The sequence below is a fragment of the Clarias gariepinus genome, chromosome 18 (assembly GCF_024256425.1).
Source record: "Clarias gariepinus isolate MV-2021 ecotype Netherlands chromosome 18, CGAR_prim_01v2, whole genome shotgun sequence".
Taxonomy (NCBI): domain Eukaryota; kingdom Metazoa; phylum Chordata; class Actinopteri; order Siluriformes; family Clariidae; genus Clarias; species Clarias gariepinus.
In genome coordinates this window covers 19625159-19644091 of record NC_071117.1, presented here as the reverse complement: position 1 = coordinate 19644091, position 18933 = coordinate 19625159, and the positions used below count along the sequence as shown (strand labels likewise).

Here is an 18933-nt window from a genome sequence, read left to right as displayed (position 1 = left end):
TGGGTCCAAAAGATGGGGGAGGACAGATGTCCATGTTGCTCTTTCGGGCTGTGCCTGGCCACGCCACTTTGCAGACCCCGCCACCAGGTGCTCACTGATGGGCCCTCTGTCCAAGCCTGGCTTTAGACATGGGCCCTGGGCTTCCTCCAGGCAGGGTCACTTTTCTGCCTTCTCTTTTTTTTCATGCTTGAAAAAAGTCTGGCCCCTCACCTGAGACCAATTTGCCTTAGTCTGGCCCCTCACCTGAGACCAATTTGGGATACCCTACCAATAGCAAATGGCTTCGGACAACACTGCTCCCAGGTTTATAAGGGCACGCAAACCTGTAGCGCAGCCACAAGGTTTTCTTTATATAAAGGAGAGAATAAAAATTAATGCTGATTAACAAAAAACAGGTGTGCTTTTATAAAAAGGACCCGCTTGGTTATGTGTCCCAAGGACTGTGTTTTGGTGCCTCACTCCCCCCCTCGCAAAACTACGCTCCCCGGTCGCAAAAGTTCAGAGGTGATGCAAGAGGTCACCTGACCTGGTTTAAAAGGAGAGTCGGGAAAAGGTGAAGGGAGAAGTAGTTATGGTGGACCAGCGCTGGTGTTGTTATTTACTGTGGACGAGAGAAAGGAGAGACTGCCGGGGATCACATTCGTGCAAAGATTTTTTAATTAAAATGATTATTTTCGACTGGACATATTCCGCGGGCTTCTCACCCTCCATCGTCACCTTCCTGGATTTTATTAACCCCAGGGAGGCCAAGCCATCTCTCCTCATACACACGAACAATAACCCGGACTCTAGACATTTATCTACTCACTCACTCTCACACACATACACACACAGATTTTTGTATATATTTTGTAAATATTGCTTGCTTCTTTGTTTGGTTGTGGTGCACTTTTTTTTTTTACTTTCTTTACTTTTTTTGTATAATACACATTCGATATATTTAAATGTTTCTGTATTTGTCCTTTTTGCTAACCCAGTTTTTGCTGCAACATCGACACAAAAATTAAGATCTGTCAATTTGTGTAGCTTCAGTTCATCTAAATTTAGCTGATCGTTACAAACCTTTCCACCATAATAAGTTGATGGTTACCGGAGAGGAACCATCACCTGTTTAATGTGCAATGTGTAATTATTTGAAATCTGTTTAAAGAAACTCACAGTGACAGTAGGCTGGGCACTGAGTAGACAAAAGAGGGTTTACCAAAATACAAGAAATCCTTATAGACTGGAATGTTGTGTGAAGGTGTTAAGGAGGACAAGTGGGTTTTTAACCGAGTTCTGGGCTTGCAATTGTTAAATTGCAAAAAATAAATGAAACTAAAAGCAACTCATACAGAAACAGGTCAGTGACTGACTCATGTTTTTGTGCAATCAAGTTAATAAATAAATAGACTGGTGGCAATAAAACAAATATAGTAATCCCCATGCTGTACATGCATATTAGTTAAAGGTAATGTTTAATATTTGATTCTGCTCTCAATGCCATAAATGTTTATTGGTTTATTCTCTGTTTCAATAAAAAAAAACATCAGTAATAAAAGATAATGTTAGTATATTTTCCAATCTGTTCAAGTATAAAAAAGTAATGTAGTAAAGTAGTGAAGGAAAGGTTTTTTTAGTTGCTCTTAGTGTTTGTATCACTGAGTTACTTTTTTTTTGTTGCTTTTTCTAAAATTCATCTAAAAACTTTATCCTGTCCCTAGGGTGTGGAAGATAAACAAGATTTTTAAAGAGGTATAATTACTATCTAATTACTACCTGGAAGGTCCAAAGAGGACATATAGGACAGACATTCAGCTGTTTTACTTTTGCTTTCTTAACTTATTGCACAAATGTAAGTGTTTTTATTGAAGTTCCCTATCCACATACAAGTTAGAGAGTGTTTGCGTGTGTGCGTGTGTGTGTACGTGCGTGCATGTGTGTCTAAAGCCACTTGAATCACTTTTAGTTTATTCACATCTACAGTAGGTGTGTGTGCCTGCATACAGTATATAAACAGCCTCTCGGATCACAGTTTATTCACATCCTTTGGGTAATCAGGTTGCTGTACACAGTTGGGTAAGTAAAATACCTTTGTTTCTACTGTATGACATGATAAATACCTTTGACTTTGGAAAATGCTTAAGGAAAGATACAATAGTTATACATGTAATTTTTTCCCAAGATGATGGAGTGTGAGCAAAGTAGTTATGAAAACATTCCTAATGGTGGTGAAAGCAGGTCAGTAAAAAGTTGGTCATGAAACAATCATGAACTTGTGTCATGTAATTTTTTTTTATTTTAAAAACTTGATGCGTTTTATTTATTCACAGTAAGCAAATGGAAGGGGTGTTCCACACTCATTTGGACGAGAAGGTTCGTCCTTTGATTGATTTAATTGACTCTTTGAGACTGATTGGTATTGAAGAAGATTTGGCTTTGCCAACTATCGCAGTAATTGGAGATCAGAGTTCTGGGAAAAGCTCTGTGTTGGAAGCACTATCTGGAGTAGCATTACCCCGAGGGAGTGGTGAGTGGTTTTTCTATTTCTCATACAAATTAATAAATATATCATATATTTGTTATAGTTGAGTTGTTTGCTTTTTTATAGTACAGTTAAATTGTAAACGAGGAGGGGCCTCTTCGAGGAGGGAAGGGGGCTGCTGTGTAGGATGACTTTTACACATACACACCCGTGTACACACATACACACCAGTTTACCGAATAGAGACTCACTCTGTCACAAGCTTGCGAGTGAGTCTCTATTTGGTAAACTATTTGTAGTAAACAGTATACAGGGACCATCTGACCATTTTGATTCATACACATACACATTTCATACAAACTTAAATAATTCTTTTGATTGTGTAAAGCTGCTTTGCGACAATGACAATTGTTAATACATATACAAATAAAATTTAATTTAATTGAATATATGTGCGCACAGTTGTTAACTAAACGATTGACGCGCACGTACTTTGGATCGAATATGGGAGACTTTTTTCCCCAATTCCGCAGCGCAAAAGAGAGAAGAATCATTGGCTCAGTTGTGATCACGTGACGCATGGCATCAAAAAAAGAAGCGCATGCGTGCCACATAATTCTAGATGATACTTGGTACTCGTATACCAAGACTCGTTTGTTTAGTCAAAATGTATTTTAAAAATTTGCTCGTCTTCTGAAGGACTCGCAAACCAAGCTAATTGCAATCCGAGTTAATTGCAATCCAAGGTTCCACTGTATTCGGCAGTTGCAAACCACAACGTTCTGACTATTTTTTCCACCGACACACACACATTTTATGGGAACTATGTCTGACTGACATTACTTCTTTGTCTGACTGACTTTAGAAGAAGTAAGAAAACAGAAGCTGTGGTATAATTCACTTTTTTAACTTTAGGTATTGTTACGAGGTGTCCACTGGAACTAAAGCTGAGAAAAATTAAATGTGGTGTTCAGTGGAAAGCTGTAATATCTTATGGAGATGAGTTAATTGAGTTTGATGACCCATCACTGGTTGAGGGTTACGTGGAGGCAGGTTGGTAAAATTCCTGGAAATACCACAATAACCAGATAAAGCCAAACACATAAAAATCTTTTTTTATGGTCTAAAAAAGAGAATATTGGTGCTAGGTTCTGATTTAGAATATTTATTCCAATGATATTGTGTAGTAACAAAGACTTGTCCATTAGCCAAACATTTCTACCCTAACAAGTTCTATTAAGCACTATATATCACTATTTATAATTCTGTAACAAAATATTTAAAAGCCATATTAATACCTTATAAAGTTTAAATGAGACAATATGTATATTTTTATAATACTTATTACATCTTTCTAACAGCCCAGAATGAGCTGGCTGGAGAAGGGGTTGGAATTAGTGATGAACTCATCTCTCTGGAGATCATGGCTCCTGATGTGTGTGACCTCACACTGATTGATCTTCCTGGGATTGCCCGAGTTCCTGTAAAAGGTCAACCAGATGACATTGGATATCAGGTTAGTGTAAATTGTAAATAGTCTCTTTTTTAAATACTTCCTCTTTTTTATTAAATTTAATTGCAACATCGCTTGTCTTATTGTTGTCTAGATCAAAAATCTCATAGGAAAATATATAGAGAAGGATCAAACTATAAATTTAGTTGTGGTGCCGTGTAACGTTGACATAGCAACAACAGAAGCTCTGAAAATGGCACAGGAAGTGGATCCTGAAGGACAAAGGACATTGGGTAAACCTAGCTAATAAACAAAAAAAGCAACATTATTATTCTTAAACTTCTTTTTGCTAATATTATTAATGTATTTTGTCTAACAGCTATTCTTACAAAGCCAGACCTTATAGACAGGGGAACAGAGAAAAACATCTTGGAAATAGTAAAAAATCAGGTGATCCCTTTAAGTAAAGGATACGTCATCGTGAAGTGCCGAGGACAAAAGCAAATTGATGACAAGGTCTCTCTGGCTGAGGCCACTCGAGTAGAGAGGGAATTCTTCAGACGTCACGAGTTCTTCAGGTATGAACAACTAATTCATTACTTATAACACTTGACCCAATTCTGGTGACTGGAAACTTACTTTCATTTTTTGTACTGCCAGTTGCCTGTTATATGAAGAGAGAGCAAGTATTCGGTGCCTTGCCACCAAACTGACTCAAGACCTGGTAGATCACATCAAAGTATGCTTCTACTCTTTTTATACTTACTAATATGCATGATTAGGTTTCAGTATAGGTGAGAACAGTTTAACAAAAAAAAAAATTACGTAAAAAAAATTATCGGAGAAGCAGTAACAAATCTGTCATAAAATTGTTGAGTATACCAAAAGGGTTGCTAGAGGAATTTAATGCACTGAATTTTTCGATGTGTGTGTTTGTTTTAGAAATCGTTACCTTTGATCTCAGAAGAGATCAAAAAGCAGCTGTGGAGCATGAGAACAGAGATGCGTCAGTGTGAAGCCGGCCCACCACTGGACCCGCAGAAAAAAAAGATATTTTTTATAGATGTGTGTGGCATACTTGATTTAATTTTTTTTTAATCTAGAACCTAATACTACTCTATATGCCTATATCTTGTTCATGATTGCTTGTTCTTTCAGATCTTGACAAAATTTAATGATAAAATCAACCGGTTGGCATCTGGCGAGGTGGTTAACAAGGACAACCTGTTTGTACTGCTTCGTTCTGACTTCAAAATATGGAATGATTATCTTGACAACACAAAGGCATCATGTGAGTACACAGTACATATATAGAAGCAAAAGCCCCAAAATCTATTATTGAATGTACAATAGTAACAAGTATTTAGAATAAACTTAACTAGGTTTGGAGTCTAGCAGTTTGCCATGTGGAAACTCCTCAACTGATGGGGAAGTTAAATTTTGATAATTTTTTTTAATCCAAAACAGTCCACAACACGGTCCAGGAGGTGGTGAAAGAATATGATCTGAAGCACAGAGGACGAGAGCTGCCTGGCTTCAGTGACTACAAGGTGTTTGAGATGGTGGTGCAGAGGCTTGTAAAACAGCTAACAACGACAGCCATTGACACACTCAGAGACATCAGAGGTAGTTTTTAACCTTTACAAATTTTATTAATTTTTTAAATAAGTTTAGTAGAAACAATAGTACAAACAACTCAATTTATATGTGTTTATTTATCAGCATTTATCTAAAAGGTACTGCAAACATTGAGAATATCACCAACAAAAAAATGGACTGACAATTAACTACCAACAACAGTCATCATTCTTGGTTCATTATACAGTGGACTGAACTTTTTAAACTTATAAAAAATTAAATAAAATTTTTTTAATAAATAAACAAGTTAATTACCAGAAACAGTCACTTTTACCAAATTTACTTTCAAAAAGAAAATAATTACCAAATTTCAAAACAGTGGCTAGCATGTTACAGCCTGCAAGTAGTATGAATTAAATAGGAAATTCATTTTTAAACCTTCCTAATGATATCTAAATCACAATCTATTGGAGATTTTATGAAGTTTCTTGCTCTATTTTAGTTTATTTACTTTAATGAATGGATTCTAAATTTATTTGACTGGCAGGATTACAACCAGCCAGGGCTGGCCCACACCACTCATCTATGTAATCTTTGTTTTCAAAAAGGTCTTAGATTCCTGTTTACATGAGACAGAGAATTTACAGTACAGTAGTCTGGAACAAGAGCATTTACAGATTTACGTTTTGTTACAGGAATATCTGATTAAGACCAAAGAACATTTAGAATATTAGCTGTGGAATCATAGAACATCACAGAACATATGTAGCCATCTACGGCATGTACACAAAGACTCAATAATTATATACAAATTTTTCACAAATATTTCACTTGTCACCTACACAGCCATAAACAGTATGATATAAAGTAAAATGCTTATTCAAAATGTATAAAAATTACATTTTATTAAAAAAAATTATTATTCTAATAAAGTAATAAAAATCTAAAAATTACTTAAAAATTTAAGCAGAAAAAATGCAATATTTAAAAGGTTACTAAATGAAATATAATTGAAAAATAGAAGTGTATAAATTTTGCAGGATAAATTACAGACTGTACAGAAAGGAATTAAAACTCAAAGTGAAGTTGGTCCTTATTTATGTGAAAAGAGAACAATGTCCAAACAGGAGCAAAAAATGTACGTCAGGATTTGTGCAACATGTGAGGAATATGCAAATGTGCAACAAAATCATTCATCCTGACTTAGATGTGTAAGCAGGAATGTAGGGTGTTTAATTTTTGTGTGAGTAAAAAAAAAAAACAGACCCAATTGTTTAGTCCTTTGTCGTGTTCTCTTTGAAATCCCGAATAGCTTAAGGGAAAAAGCTCCTCATCAGTCTCTGTGTGAACTTTTCGGAGAAGCAGAAGCACTTTCCTGACTGCAACAAAGAGAACAGTTCATTGTTGGGGTGGCTAAGGTAGATTGGGTGTAGGGTAGGGAGCCGGGCTACTGGAAGCTGTACATTCTCTCCACTGGGCTCTTGTCGATGAAAGGACCCTCTCCTGCTTTGTGCTGAAGTCTGCTATCAAATCCTTTGTCTTGCTGAAGTTAGGAAGAAGGAAAGACTGGCACCAGTTCTCAACGTTTTTAATCTCCTTCTGGTAGGCTTTCTTGTTGTTGTCAGTAATTAGGTCCACCACAACAAACTTGATGATAGTTGTGGAGTTGGTAGTGGCCATGCAGTCATACAGTATATGCACAGTGAGTACAGCAGGGGACTCAAGTCACAGCCCTGGGAGGCTTGAGACATGAGACATGTCTGCCCATTTGTACTGCCTGTGGTCTGTCAGTCAGGAAGTTGGAGATCCACTGACACAGCAGTGGGCTGATTCACAGGTCTTCCAGTTTAATGGTGAGTCTGGCGGGAATTATAAAATTACTAAATGCTCAACAGGTGGGATAGTGTTGCGTGTAAAAGGTGTGATATGGCAGCATCGGCCGATCAGTTTGGACAATTTGCAAACTGTAATAGGTCCAGTGTGTCAGGATATGAGGAGATGATGTCTGTGACCAACCATTCAAAGCACATCATCACAACTCAGGGCACAACAAGTTCAGGTCTACAGGGCAACAGACATTTAAGGAAGCAGGATGGGGATTTTTTTTGGACAGGAAGGACAATGGAATCTTTGAAGCATGTGGGGAATACTGATTGAGATAAGGAGAGGTTAAATATTAACATGAACACAGGTGCTAGCTGGCCTGCGCAGGCTAAGAGGACTTAACCTGAGATGTCGTCTAGTCCTGCTGCTTTGTTGGTGTTCACCCTCCTGAAAGCTTTTCTCACATTATGCTTTAAGATAAAAAAAATAAACATGTTTCCCGTGTTCGCATTCTCCTTCTGTCTGCAGCCTCAATGCAAGCCCATGTTCCCAGGGACAATTCCTGTGTTATAGGCCATATTGTGTGTGTGTGTGTGTGTGTGTGTGTATATATATATATATATATATATATATATATATATTGCATAAACTCATACTGTATGTTTCAGAAACCATACAGAGACAGTTTCAGGATGTGTCCAAAACCTGCTTCCTCAACTACCCTTTTCTCCAGTGTGTTGCAATGGTAAATATTATCTTTAATTTATATTAAATTATTTATATCCTAAAAGTGGAAACTATTCCTAAAATAGTCAAAACTCAGTATTCAATACTTAAACTCAACATTACAGAACAAGATAGACAATATTCAGTCAAAGCAGGAGGCCAAGGTGTTGCAGAGGATCATGGAGCAGTTTGAGATGGAGCAACTGGTCTACACTCAAGATGGCATCTACTTCAAAACTTTAACTGAGACTAACTCTGCTAATGGACAAAAAGCTTCAGAAGACAACTTTGCTGGATTTGACAACAGAAATAAATATCCTGAAATGCTGCGGGCTTATTATGAGGTATATTTCAGTAGTTTACAGTTTTTCTCAATTGCTTTGGCACATTTTTCGAAACAGTCTTAACATTCTCTAAACTGTGAGTGCAAATGTCACAACTTAAAGCATGTCTGCAAAATGTAATTACTCACTCAAAACATTTAATTCATGCTTCAAAACCTAGTTATTGTGTCAATAATTTGGCCAAGGCCACCAAAATCTAAAGTATTTTTGTCATTGTGTGAGCCACACTGGTCAAAATGTTTAGTTGTTTTTATATACACATATATACACAATACAAGTGTATTACTGTACATGTAAAGTAACTGACAAGAGTAACAAGATTTTACTTTACATTTCATATTTGTGTATTACCACAAATACACAAAAACAACAAATAACATTCATGGGGGAAAAAAAAATATTCTTGGTGGACATCTTGCCGCTCACGTTGGTCAGGCCAAAGATTTTCATCAACAACACATCTAACGTTTTCCATTGCCACACACCGTGGAAAAAATCTCCTTGAATGCCGCACCCATCCCCTGCAATGGTCAGCTGTGATGTCCTTACATGCAGCATTCATGGCATCCAACAAAGACATCTGATTTTGTGGTCTATGATCATACACTTTCCACCTCCATGCTGAAAAAACTCTTCTATTGGATTTAGGAATGGAGAGTATGGTGGAAGGAATTTCACTGTTATCCTTTCATGTGCAGCAAACCAGTCCCTAACACTGTTGGTTCGGTGGAAGCTGACATTCAGACAACAACATAATTAGGCAAATGTGGTCTAACTAAACCTCTTTCTTGTTCTGGAATCAGGTCTCTGTAAAGTGCATTTACGTAGGAAGGCCAGGAGAAGTTGGGTATTATAGGGCCCAATGTGTGGAATATGTGTGCTCACAACGTTCTCTGAAATGGCAGCAAACATTGTAATATTGGCCCCACGTTGTCCTGGTGTGTCAATTGAAGCTCGGTGTCCAATGAGATTGCGACCACGTCTCCGGACTTTGGACAGATTAAACCCAGCCTCGTCCACAAAAACAAGAATGTGGGTAGTTTCATGTAGATTCTCTATGAAGAAACACAGAAAAAATGTAACAGTAAATGTATTTTCTTATGGGTTTCTGAAACGTACAGTAAAGTAATACAGGCATTTAAGAAATACAGGAAAACTCACTAAGTGCACACCAATGGTTTACCTGGACATATTGTTACCGCAACGCCTTGACTCTTTCACTGTTCCTCTCAAATGCCACCTTATAGAGCTGTTTCATAGTCATCTGATGTCTTTTTAAAACTCTGTCTGAAATGCTGACAGAATTTATATTTGCAAAGACCTTATTGTCATTTATGATTGCACTTTGGATCTCTCTTAGCCTGATGGAATTGTTGGCTACTGTATGACCATGTTGCAAATTTCTTGTTCTTGCAGTTGGCCAAATACTGCTGCTCTGCCACCAGCGCGAGGTTGTCGTGCAGTTCTATAGAATAAACAAATAGACTTGCATTTACCTTTACAATATTGTTGTTTATACTGTAAAAATACTTTACATACTGTAAAACAAAAAAATACATACTTACCTCTTTTCCCTACAAAAGGTTTGCACAATTGATGACACTGTGGACCTGTTTACATTAGGCTTTACTCTTCGACCAGCCTCTTCCATTGTAAAACCATGATTTATGACATGATCCACAAGTGTGGCTCTGATTTCATCAGAGACTCTGACTCTTCTATTTCCACCTCTTTCTCGATTATTTCTTCCTCTACCACCACCACGTATTCTTACACGCCTTCCAATTGCTCTTCCACGAGCATGTTACTGCAGTTCAGGGTTGTGAACGTCCTCCATTCTCAAAAAATTCTACAGCAGTGATTGTGCTGTGGGCAATCTACATACAGTATATATATATATATATATATATATATATATATATAGTATATATATATATATATATATATATATATATATATATATATATATATATATATACATATATATATTCCCAAAGTTGATTGGTTAAATGGTTAAATGGTTGATTCATATTAGAGGTAATTTGCAATTAGATTGCGATTGCAATTAGAGGTCATGTGCCAATTTAGCAGACATTACAAACAATGTCAATGTCAGATATATTTTAGAATACACATTTATGTATATTAATTAGGATAATTGAATAGATCGTTTTAAATGTGATGGCTTACACAATAAAAAATGTCTGAGAAGTTCTGAAGTGTTTGACAGTGTAAGTGAGAATCGAGTCATTAGTTTTGATCAACAAGCCATATGCAATTATTTGTTGTCCAAACTGCAGACAGTTGTATGTACTCTTTGCACACATGTGCCAAAGCATTTGCAATTTGCTCAAATCAATAAGAAATTCCAATCTTATGTGAAAAATAAGCAAATTGTTCAGAGATCTAAGCTTAATGTTTTGGGAAATAAAAAAAATCATTTGAGAACTGAGCCAATGCAATTGAGAAAAACTGTAAGTGATTAATGGAGTCATGAATAAATTTCTGATTCATTTACTGTATATTAATTATTATAGATACACTGCCTGGCCAAAATCAATTAATCAATCACTTTTTTAAAAAAAAGTTCAAACTTTTGAGCTTCATCAAGCAAAGAAAATAACTAGGAAGGAATGAAATTGGGCTGAACCTTCAACCTTATAGAAAAAATGTAGTTGGGAAAAAAAGATCATTAATAGAGATAGTTTTAAACAATTGGTGAATTGCATGGTAACAACAGTAACAGGTTAACAGTAAAAATGATGTATAATAGTGATAGTAAGAGCATTCCCATACACACACAATGTGATAAGAACATACATGATTAGAACTAAACAGCTACAAGTAGCCATAAGAAAATCTCTTGTTAGTGAGGCTTATAAAGTAAAATCGGTTATTTGCTAGGGAGAACAAACATTAGACTTTGGAGCGATAGTAAAGGTCATGTGGTCTAATGAGTCCAGACTGACCCTATTCCAGAGCAATGTGTACGTGAGGGTAGGAAGGGAAGCACATGAAGTAATGCACACATCATGCATAGTGACCACTGTACAAACCTTTGAAGGCAGTGTTATAATCTGGGGTTGCTTCAGTTGGTCAGGTCTAAACTCAGCAACATTATGTGGCAATAAAATTAAGTCAGCTAATGACCTGACTGTACTGAATGACCAAGTTATTACATCTATTGAGTTTTTCTTCCCTAATGGTAACGTCATATTCAGTTGTGATAGGGTGGTTTTGTGCGCGTGATGAATCATTTTCATAAACGAACTGGCCACCATATTTTTCTGCTATAATCGAAGCTAAAGGTGACTAAATGAAATCTTAGTATGTGCAACTTTTTTTTTTGTTTATTGGCCAGGTAGTGTATTGTTTAAACAGTAGGGTATACATTTTGTAAATTATGCAAATGACATAATTTGTCTAAAAACATTTTGGAACTAGGTTTAAATAAATTAGTTAAATTAATTAAAATTAATATTTTCTAATATTAAAGCATCATTCTCACAAATGTTTATTGCATTATTACCTTGTTGTCACGAACCGCCAAGCCACAGCTCTGCCATAATGTCTGAAGCACTCCTGTTCCACGTTCCCAATCACTCCTTACATCTCACTGCCTCACCTTCCGCTCGCCACACACCTGTGCGGCATCTGTAATCATCCCCTTACCTATTTAAACCACACACTGACACCACCTCATTGCCAGATTATTGTGTGCCTTCCATAGCCCAATTCTCCAGCGTTTGTTCCATGCCTTGACTATTCGCTACCGACCACGCTTCGTTTTTCTCGACCTCGCTTTTTGTCTCACGTATTGGACTTCCACGCTCACGGACTTTGTTACCGACCATTGGGATTGTTTCAACGACTACGAACTTGGATCACGGACTTTTCTCTCGTCATTCTGACTCTGAACTCTGCTCTCCCTCGACCACGAGTAAGCTCAACAAAACCAGCCACCAACCTGCGCGATTTCGTCATTCTCCGGCTCTCCACGTCTTTGCATCCCGGCACAAGTCACGCTACAAACAAAGTCCTTTGCACCGGCTCTTTGCACTTCTGCATTCCTGCGCGGGACACACAGGGCGCTCTCGCCGGCTCACGGCACTTCCGCATTCCTCGCCGGCTCACGGCACTTCTGCATTCCTCCCAGGCTCACGTCACACACAGAGCTCTCACTCCGGCTTCCGCATTCCCGCGCCTCTCGCTCTCTCTGCACTCGCAGCTTACCGACACAGAGGAGTAAGCGCCCCAGCTACAATCACAGTCGTCAAGAAAACCTCGCTGCCAGCCAGTTTCCAATCTCACGTCCGGCAGTTTATAACATAATAAATTCATAGGAGTTGCGCCACTGCACTTGGAACCATCTCGTCCTGCATTCCTAACAGTATAATCTGGCCATATATGGATCCAGCAGAGGCAGTTCACCTGAGGGGGGCACTGGAGAGCCAGGGAGCCCTCCTAGGCAATCACCAACAAGAGATCAGGCAGATCACCTCCACCCTTCAAACCATCACAGAAACCTTAGCGTCACTTACCACTCAGCTACAGCAAACACAAGCACCCCCAGCACCTATTCTACAGTCTTCTTTTCCTTCACATGCCACTGGTCATGAACCACGCCTACCTGCCCCACCCACTTATGATGGTGACCCTTCTACCTGTCGCTCTTTCCTGTCACAGTGTTCCCTCGTTCTTGAACTGCAGGCCGCTTCATTCCCCACTGAACGATCCAAGGTGGCTTATATAATCACGCTCCTCTCAGGGAAAGCAAGGGAGTGGGGAACAGCATTATGGGATGCCCAGGTCCCTTGCTGCTTTACTTACAAGACATTTACTGATGAGATGAGGAGGGTTTTCGACCGTTCGTTCTCAGGACACCAGGCGGCAGGACAGATACTTCTATTACGTCAGGGATCAAGCTCTGTTTCCAACTACGCTATTGATTTTCGGACGCTGGCGCCCTCCTGTGGCTGGGACGAAAGGGCCCTTTTTGATTGCTTTCTCAATGGACTCTCGGACTCAATCAAGGACGAGCTCGTGGCCCGGGAGCTTCCATTGGACCTGCACGGCCTTATCGACTTGGCGACACGCATTGATGCCCGTAAACGATCCCGACGGGAGGAGCATCGGTATTTTGGGAAGTTTTACACTCCAGCATCCACATTTACTACCCCTGAGTCACCTCCAGAACCTATGCAAATAGGTCGCACACATATTTCTCCAAGGGAGCGTCAGCGCCGTAGTGATGACGGGGCTTGCTTTTACTGTGGCCAGGTAGGCCATGTTGTACGGTCCTGCCCACTAAAAGGTCGGGCCCCCCAGTAGTTCTGGGGCTACAGGGGGGTCCTGCTTCCACTCTTTCCCCGGATCAGCGTTCATGTTTTCCTGTCACCCTGACCCTGGACAGTCACTCCTACATCACCCACGCCCTAGTAGACTCCGGGGCCGACCAAAACCTGATCTCCACTTCTGCCGCTTCCCAATTCAAGATCCCGCTCACTTCTTTGTCTCGACCGTTCATTGTTCAGGCCCTCGATGGCAGTAGACTTGCTCCGATTACTCATTGCACCACTCCCGTTACGTTACAGTTTTCTGGCAATCACATTGAGACCATCACTTTTCTCGCTGTCCAAAATGCTCACGCACCCATTGTCTTGGGGCTCCCGTGGCTAAGACTACATAACCCTCACATAGATTGGCAGAAACAAAGCATCCTGGGCTGGAGTCCCACCTGCCTCACGTCATGTTTGCGCTCTGCTATCACGGGGCGAATCTCTCCCACCTTCCAAGAGGAGATCCCTGACCTGAACAAAGTACCCACTGAATATCATGATCTCCGACAGGTCTTTAGCAAATCACAGGCTGTCTCTCTACCTCCTCACCGCCCCTATGATTGTGCTATTGACCTTCTCCCTGGCACTTCCCCTCCTAAGGGCCGATTATATTCTCTCTCTCGTCCAGAGAGAGAAGCTATGGAGCAATATATTAGCGAGTCACTCGCAGCAGGCATAATTCGCTCCTCGTCCTCACCTGCAGGGGCAGGATTCTTTTTCGTGGAGAAAAGAGACAAATCCCTCAGGCCCTGCATCGATTACAGGGGATTAAACGAGATCACGGTCAAGAATCGCTACCCCCTTCCACTAATGTCGTCTGCTTTTGAACTGCTCCAGGATGCCCGCATGTTTACCAAGCTTGACCTAAGGAACCCCTACCATCTGGTTCGAATAAGGGAGGGCGATGAATGGAAGACCGCCTTCAATACCCCTACTGGCCATTATGAATACCTGGTCGTCCCGTTTGGCCTAACCAATGCCCCAGCAGTTTTCCAGGCACTCATCAATGACGTCCTGAGAGACTTCCTCAACGTCTTTGTGTTCGCTTACCTCGACGACATTTTAATCTTTTCACGTTCGGAAGAGGAACACAAGCTCCACGTCCGTCAAGTTCTGCAACGTCTGCTAGAAAACAAGCTATATATCAAGGCAGAAAAGGGTGAATTCCACTGCACCTCCACCTCTTTTCTTGGCTTCTTTATCTCACCATCCGGCATCCAGATGGACCCCACCAAGGTTAAGGCGGTAACTGACTGGCCACTACCATCTTCCAGACGTGATCTTCAGCGCTTCCTGGGATTTGCCAATTTTTATCGCCGCTTTATTAAAAATTACAGTATGGTGGCATCCCCACTCACCTCACTCACGTCGACGAAGACCCCGTTCCACTGGAACCCCCTGGCAGGCAATGCCTTTGAGGAGCTTAAGCGTCGATTTACCACGGCACCCATCCTCACCCTACCCGACCCCTCCCTCCAATTCGTAGTTGAAGTAGATGCTTCTGAGACCGGCGTAGGGGCCATCCTTTCACAAAGATCACCTAAGGACAACAAACTCCACCCTTGCTCCTTCTTCTCCCGCCAACTCACACCCCCAGAACGAAACTACGGCATTGGAGACCGGGAACTCTTGGCAGTCAAACTGGCCCTCGAGGAATGGAGGCACTGGCTGGAGGGAGCGGAACACCCTTTTCTTGTATGGACGGACCATAAAAACCTTGAGTATTTAAAGTCAGCCAAGAGACTTAATTCTCGTCAGGCGCGGTGGTCACTTTTCTTCTCTCGCTTTCGTTTCACACTATCATATCGGCCAGGCTCTAAGAACATTAAACCCGACGCCCTCTCTCGGCAATTCTCTACCTCCCAGCACACTCCCACTGCTGAAACCATCCTTCCCCCTCCATGTCTTGTGGCTACTATGCGGCTGGAAGTAGAAAACCTGGTCCAGCGTACCCTCGACCAGGAACCAGGCCCAAGTAACGTTCCCCCCAGGATGCTTTTTGTCCCTGCATCAGTGAGACCTCAAGTACTTGACTGGGCCCACAGCTCTAGGTTGGCTTGTCACCCTGGGGTGACACGCACACTTTCACTCCTACAACAACGTTTCTGGTGGTCTACTATGAAAGAAGATGTCAAGGAGTTTGTAGCTGCCTGTGACATCTGTTCTAGAAACAAGACAACTAACCGCCCCCCCGAGGGCCTCCTAAGACCCCTTCCCATTCCCCATCGGCCCTGGTCTCACATCTCTATTGATTTTGTCATTGGACTGCCACCATTCGACAATAACACATGCATCTTGACCATTGTAGACCGGTTTTCCAAATCAGCCCATTTCATTCCGTTACCCAAGCTTCCGTCCGCCAAGGAAACAGCCGAACTTCTGGTTGACCATGTTTTTCGCCTCCATGGACTTCCGCTGGACATCGTTTCTGACAGGGGGCCTCAATTCTCAGCCCGTTTCTGGAAGGCATTTTGTGGCCTTATTGGCGCCACCCCCAGCCTCTCATCTGGTTTTCACCCCCAGACCAATGGACAAACCGAACGCATGAACCAGGAACTGGAAAAGACATTAAGGTGCATGGCCTCTCGGGACACAGCTTCCTGGAGTCGCCTTCTACCCTGGGTGGAATACGCCCACAACTCACTCCCCACATCTGCCACAGGGTTGTCCCCGTTCCACTGCTGCCTTGGGTATCAGCCACCGTTATTTCCCTCACAGGAGGAGGAGGCTGCAGTTCCCTCTGCCCAAGCCTTCGTCCGCCGCTGCAAGAGAACTTGGCAGCGGGCTCGTGTCCAATTACAACGTACTGTCAGCTCCTTCCAGCATCAGGCTAACCGCCGCCATTTGGCAGCTCCCAGATATCACGTCGGCCAAAGGGTCATGTTATCCACTCGCGACCTTCCCCTCAAGACCACCTCTAGGAAGCTCTCGCCAAGGTTCATTGTTCCAATTACAATTACTTGTGTGATCAACCCATGCTCTGTCCGGTTGGCCTTACCTCTTTCCATGCGCCAAGTCAACCCCACATTTCACGTCTCACAGATTCGCAGACTGGTCTCCTGCCCACTATCCCCACCCACCCAACCCCCTCCCCCTCCTCCACGACTTATAGACGGGGGTGAAGCCTTCACTGTCCGTAAAATCCTCAAGTCTCGCCGCCGTGGACGTGGTTTACAGTACCTGGTGGACTGGGAGGGCTACGGCCCTGAGGAGAGAAGTTGGGTACCAGCCAGGTTCATATTGGACCGCTCCCTCATTACTGATTTTCACAGACTCCACCCTGAGGCACCTGCTAAAACGCCAGGTGGCGTTCATAGGGGGGGGGGGGGGGGTACTGTCACGAACCGCCAAGCCACAGCTCTGCCATAATGTCTGAAGCACTCCTGTTCCACGTTCCCAATCACTCCTTACATCTCACTGCCTCACCTTCCGCTCGCCACACACCTATGCGGCATCTGTAATCATCCCCTTACCTATTTAAACCACACACTGACACCACCTCATTGCCAGATTATTGTGTGCCTTCCATAGCCCAATTCTCCAGCGTTTGTTCCATGCCTTGACTATTCGCTACCGACCACGCTTCGTTTTTCTCGACCTCGCTTTTTGTCTCACGTATTGGACTTCCACGCTCACGGACTTTGTTACCGACCATTGGGATTGTTTCAACGACTACGAACTTGGATCACGGACTTTTCTCTCGTCATTCTGACTCTGAACTCTGCTCTCCCTCGACCACGAGTAAGCTCAACAAAACCAGCCACCAACCTGCGCGATTTCGTCATTCTCCGGCTCTCCACGTCTTTGCATCCCGGCACAAGTCACGCTACAAACAAAGTCCTTTGCACCGGCTCTTTGCACTTCTGCATTCCTGCGCGGGACACACAGGGCGCTCTCGCCGGCTCACGGCACTTCCGCATTCCTCGGCCGCTCACGGCACTTCTGCATTCCTCCCAGGCTCACGTCACACACAGAGCTCTCACTCCGGCTTCCGCATTCCCGCGCCTCTCGCTCTCTCTGCACTCGCAGCTTACCGACACAGAGGAGTAAGCACCCCAGCTACAATCACAGTCGTCAAGAAAACCTCGCTGCCAGCCAGTTTCCAATCTCACGTCCGGCAGTTTATAACATAATAAATTCATAGGAGTTGCGCCACTGCACTTGGAACCATCTCGTCCTGCATTCCTAACACTTGTACCAATTGGTATTTGATTTTTTTTTTAGACTATTTGCCTCTGCAATTTGAGGCTTAATTGATCTACTAAATAATTAATGTTTACCAAGATATAAACATATTTATTATGACATACATAATACATATTTCATATCTTATACATTAACCCTAAAACCTGAAAATTGTTTATTAAAGACTTTTCCCCCCTCTTCTGACAGATTGTGGTGCAGCGCTTGGCTGACCAGGTGCCTATGCTGATCCGATACTTTATGCTGAAGGAATCTGCTCAGCAGCTGTGCAGTGAGATGCTGTGTTTAATGGACGGTGTCAACGTGGCAGATGCTTTGCGTGAAGAAACAGAGATCAGTAGACGTCGTGTTGACATCCAGAACCGCACAGACCGCCTTACACTTGCTCAAGAGAAACTCAGCAACTTTGTTTAAAATCAGGGGGGCAGTGCATAGCAAGGTTTTATATCAGTAATTTATATTCAGCTATTTTCTATTGACCAAATGAGGTGTGTAGAAACACTGATCTATGTAGATTTGTGGCCCTTCAGAACCGACACCAACAATCTACAATTAATGTTTTGAAATATTTTATGCAAAATGCCTCAATATGAAAATTATACTAGTAGTTAAATTTTTATTTGTATTGAAATAACTTGAAATATTAATGTACAGATAGTACTCAACATTAAAGAATTTATAATCACAGTACTAAAATTACAGTACAAATTTAGAATTTTTATTAAATATAGACTTTTCTCATTTGCTTCGAATTGAAGCAAAGTAAATGTGTGTAAAAGTGAGCTTTTAGATTTGATCATGTGTAATACAATTAAAATGGCATCCCTCTGACTTGTCCCGTCATGGTTAAAAAATAGTTCCAAAACGAAAGTTGAACGGATGTGTTTGACATTATCTGATTCACAACAGCTGTCATTAACGGTCATCAATCATCCATATTTTTGCTTAGAGGGTATATATTGAACAACACTTAGCTAAAAGTCAAAGAAACAGCTATACAGT

General features: G+C 41.5%; 1 protein-coding gene across 1 annotated transcript; it reads left to right on the top strand.

Annotated features, from left to right (window-relative positions):
* Nucleotides 1-1977: 1977 nt before the first annotated feature.
* On the top strand, nt 1978-18497 carry LOC128506227 (interferon-induced GTP-binding protein Mx2-like). Its single transcript, XM_053476568.1, has 14 exons — nt 1978-2058; nt 2165-2220; nt 2313-2509; nt 3380-3517; nt 3826-3980; nt 4072-4210; nt 4297-4495; nt 4578-4656; nt 4860-4982; nt 5076-5208; nt 5385-5543; nt 7988-8064; nt 8171-8389; nt 18121-18497. The coding sequence occupies exons 2-14, from the start codon at nt 2165-2167 to the stop codon at nt 18343-18345; spliced, it is 1899 nt and encodes a 632-aa protein (XP_053332543.1). The 5' UTR covers nt 1978-2058; the 3' UTR covers nt 18346-18497.
* Nucleotides 18498-18933: the final 436 nt, after the last annotated feature.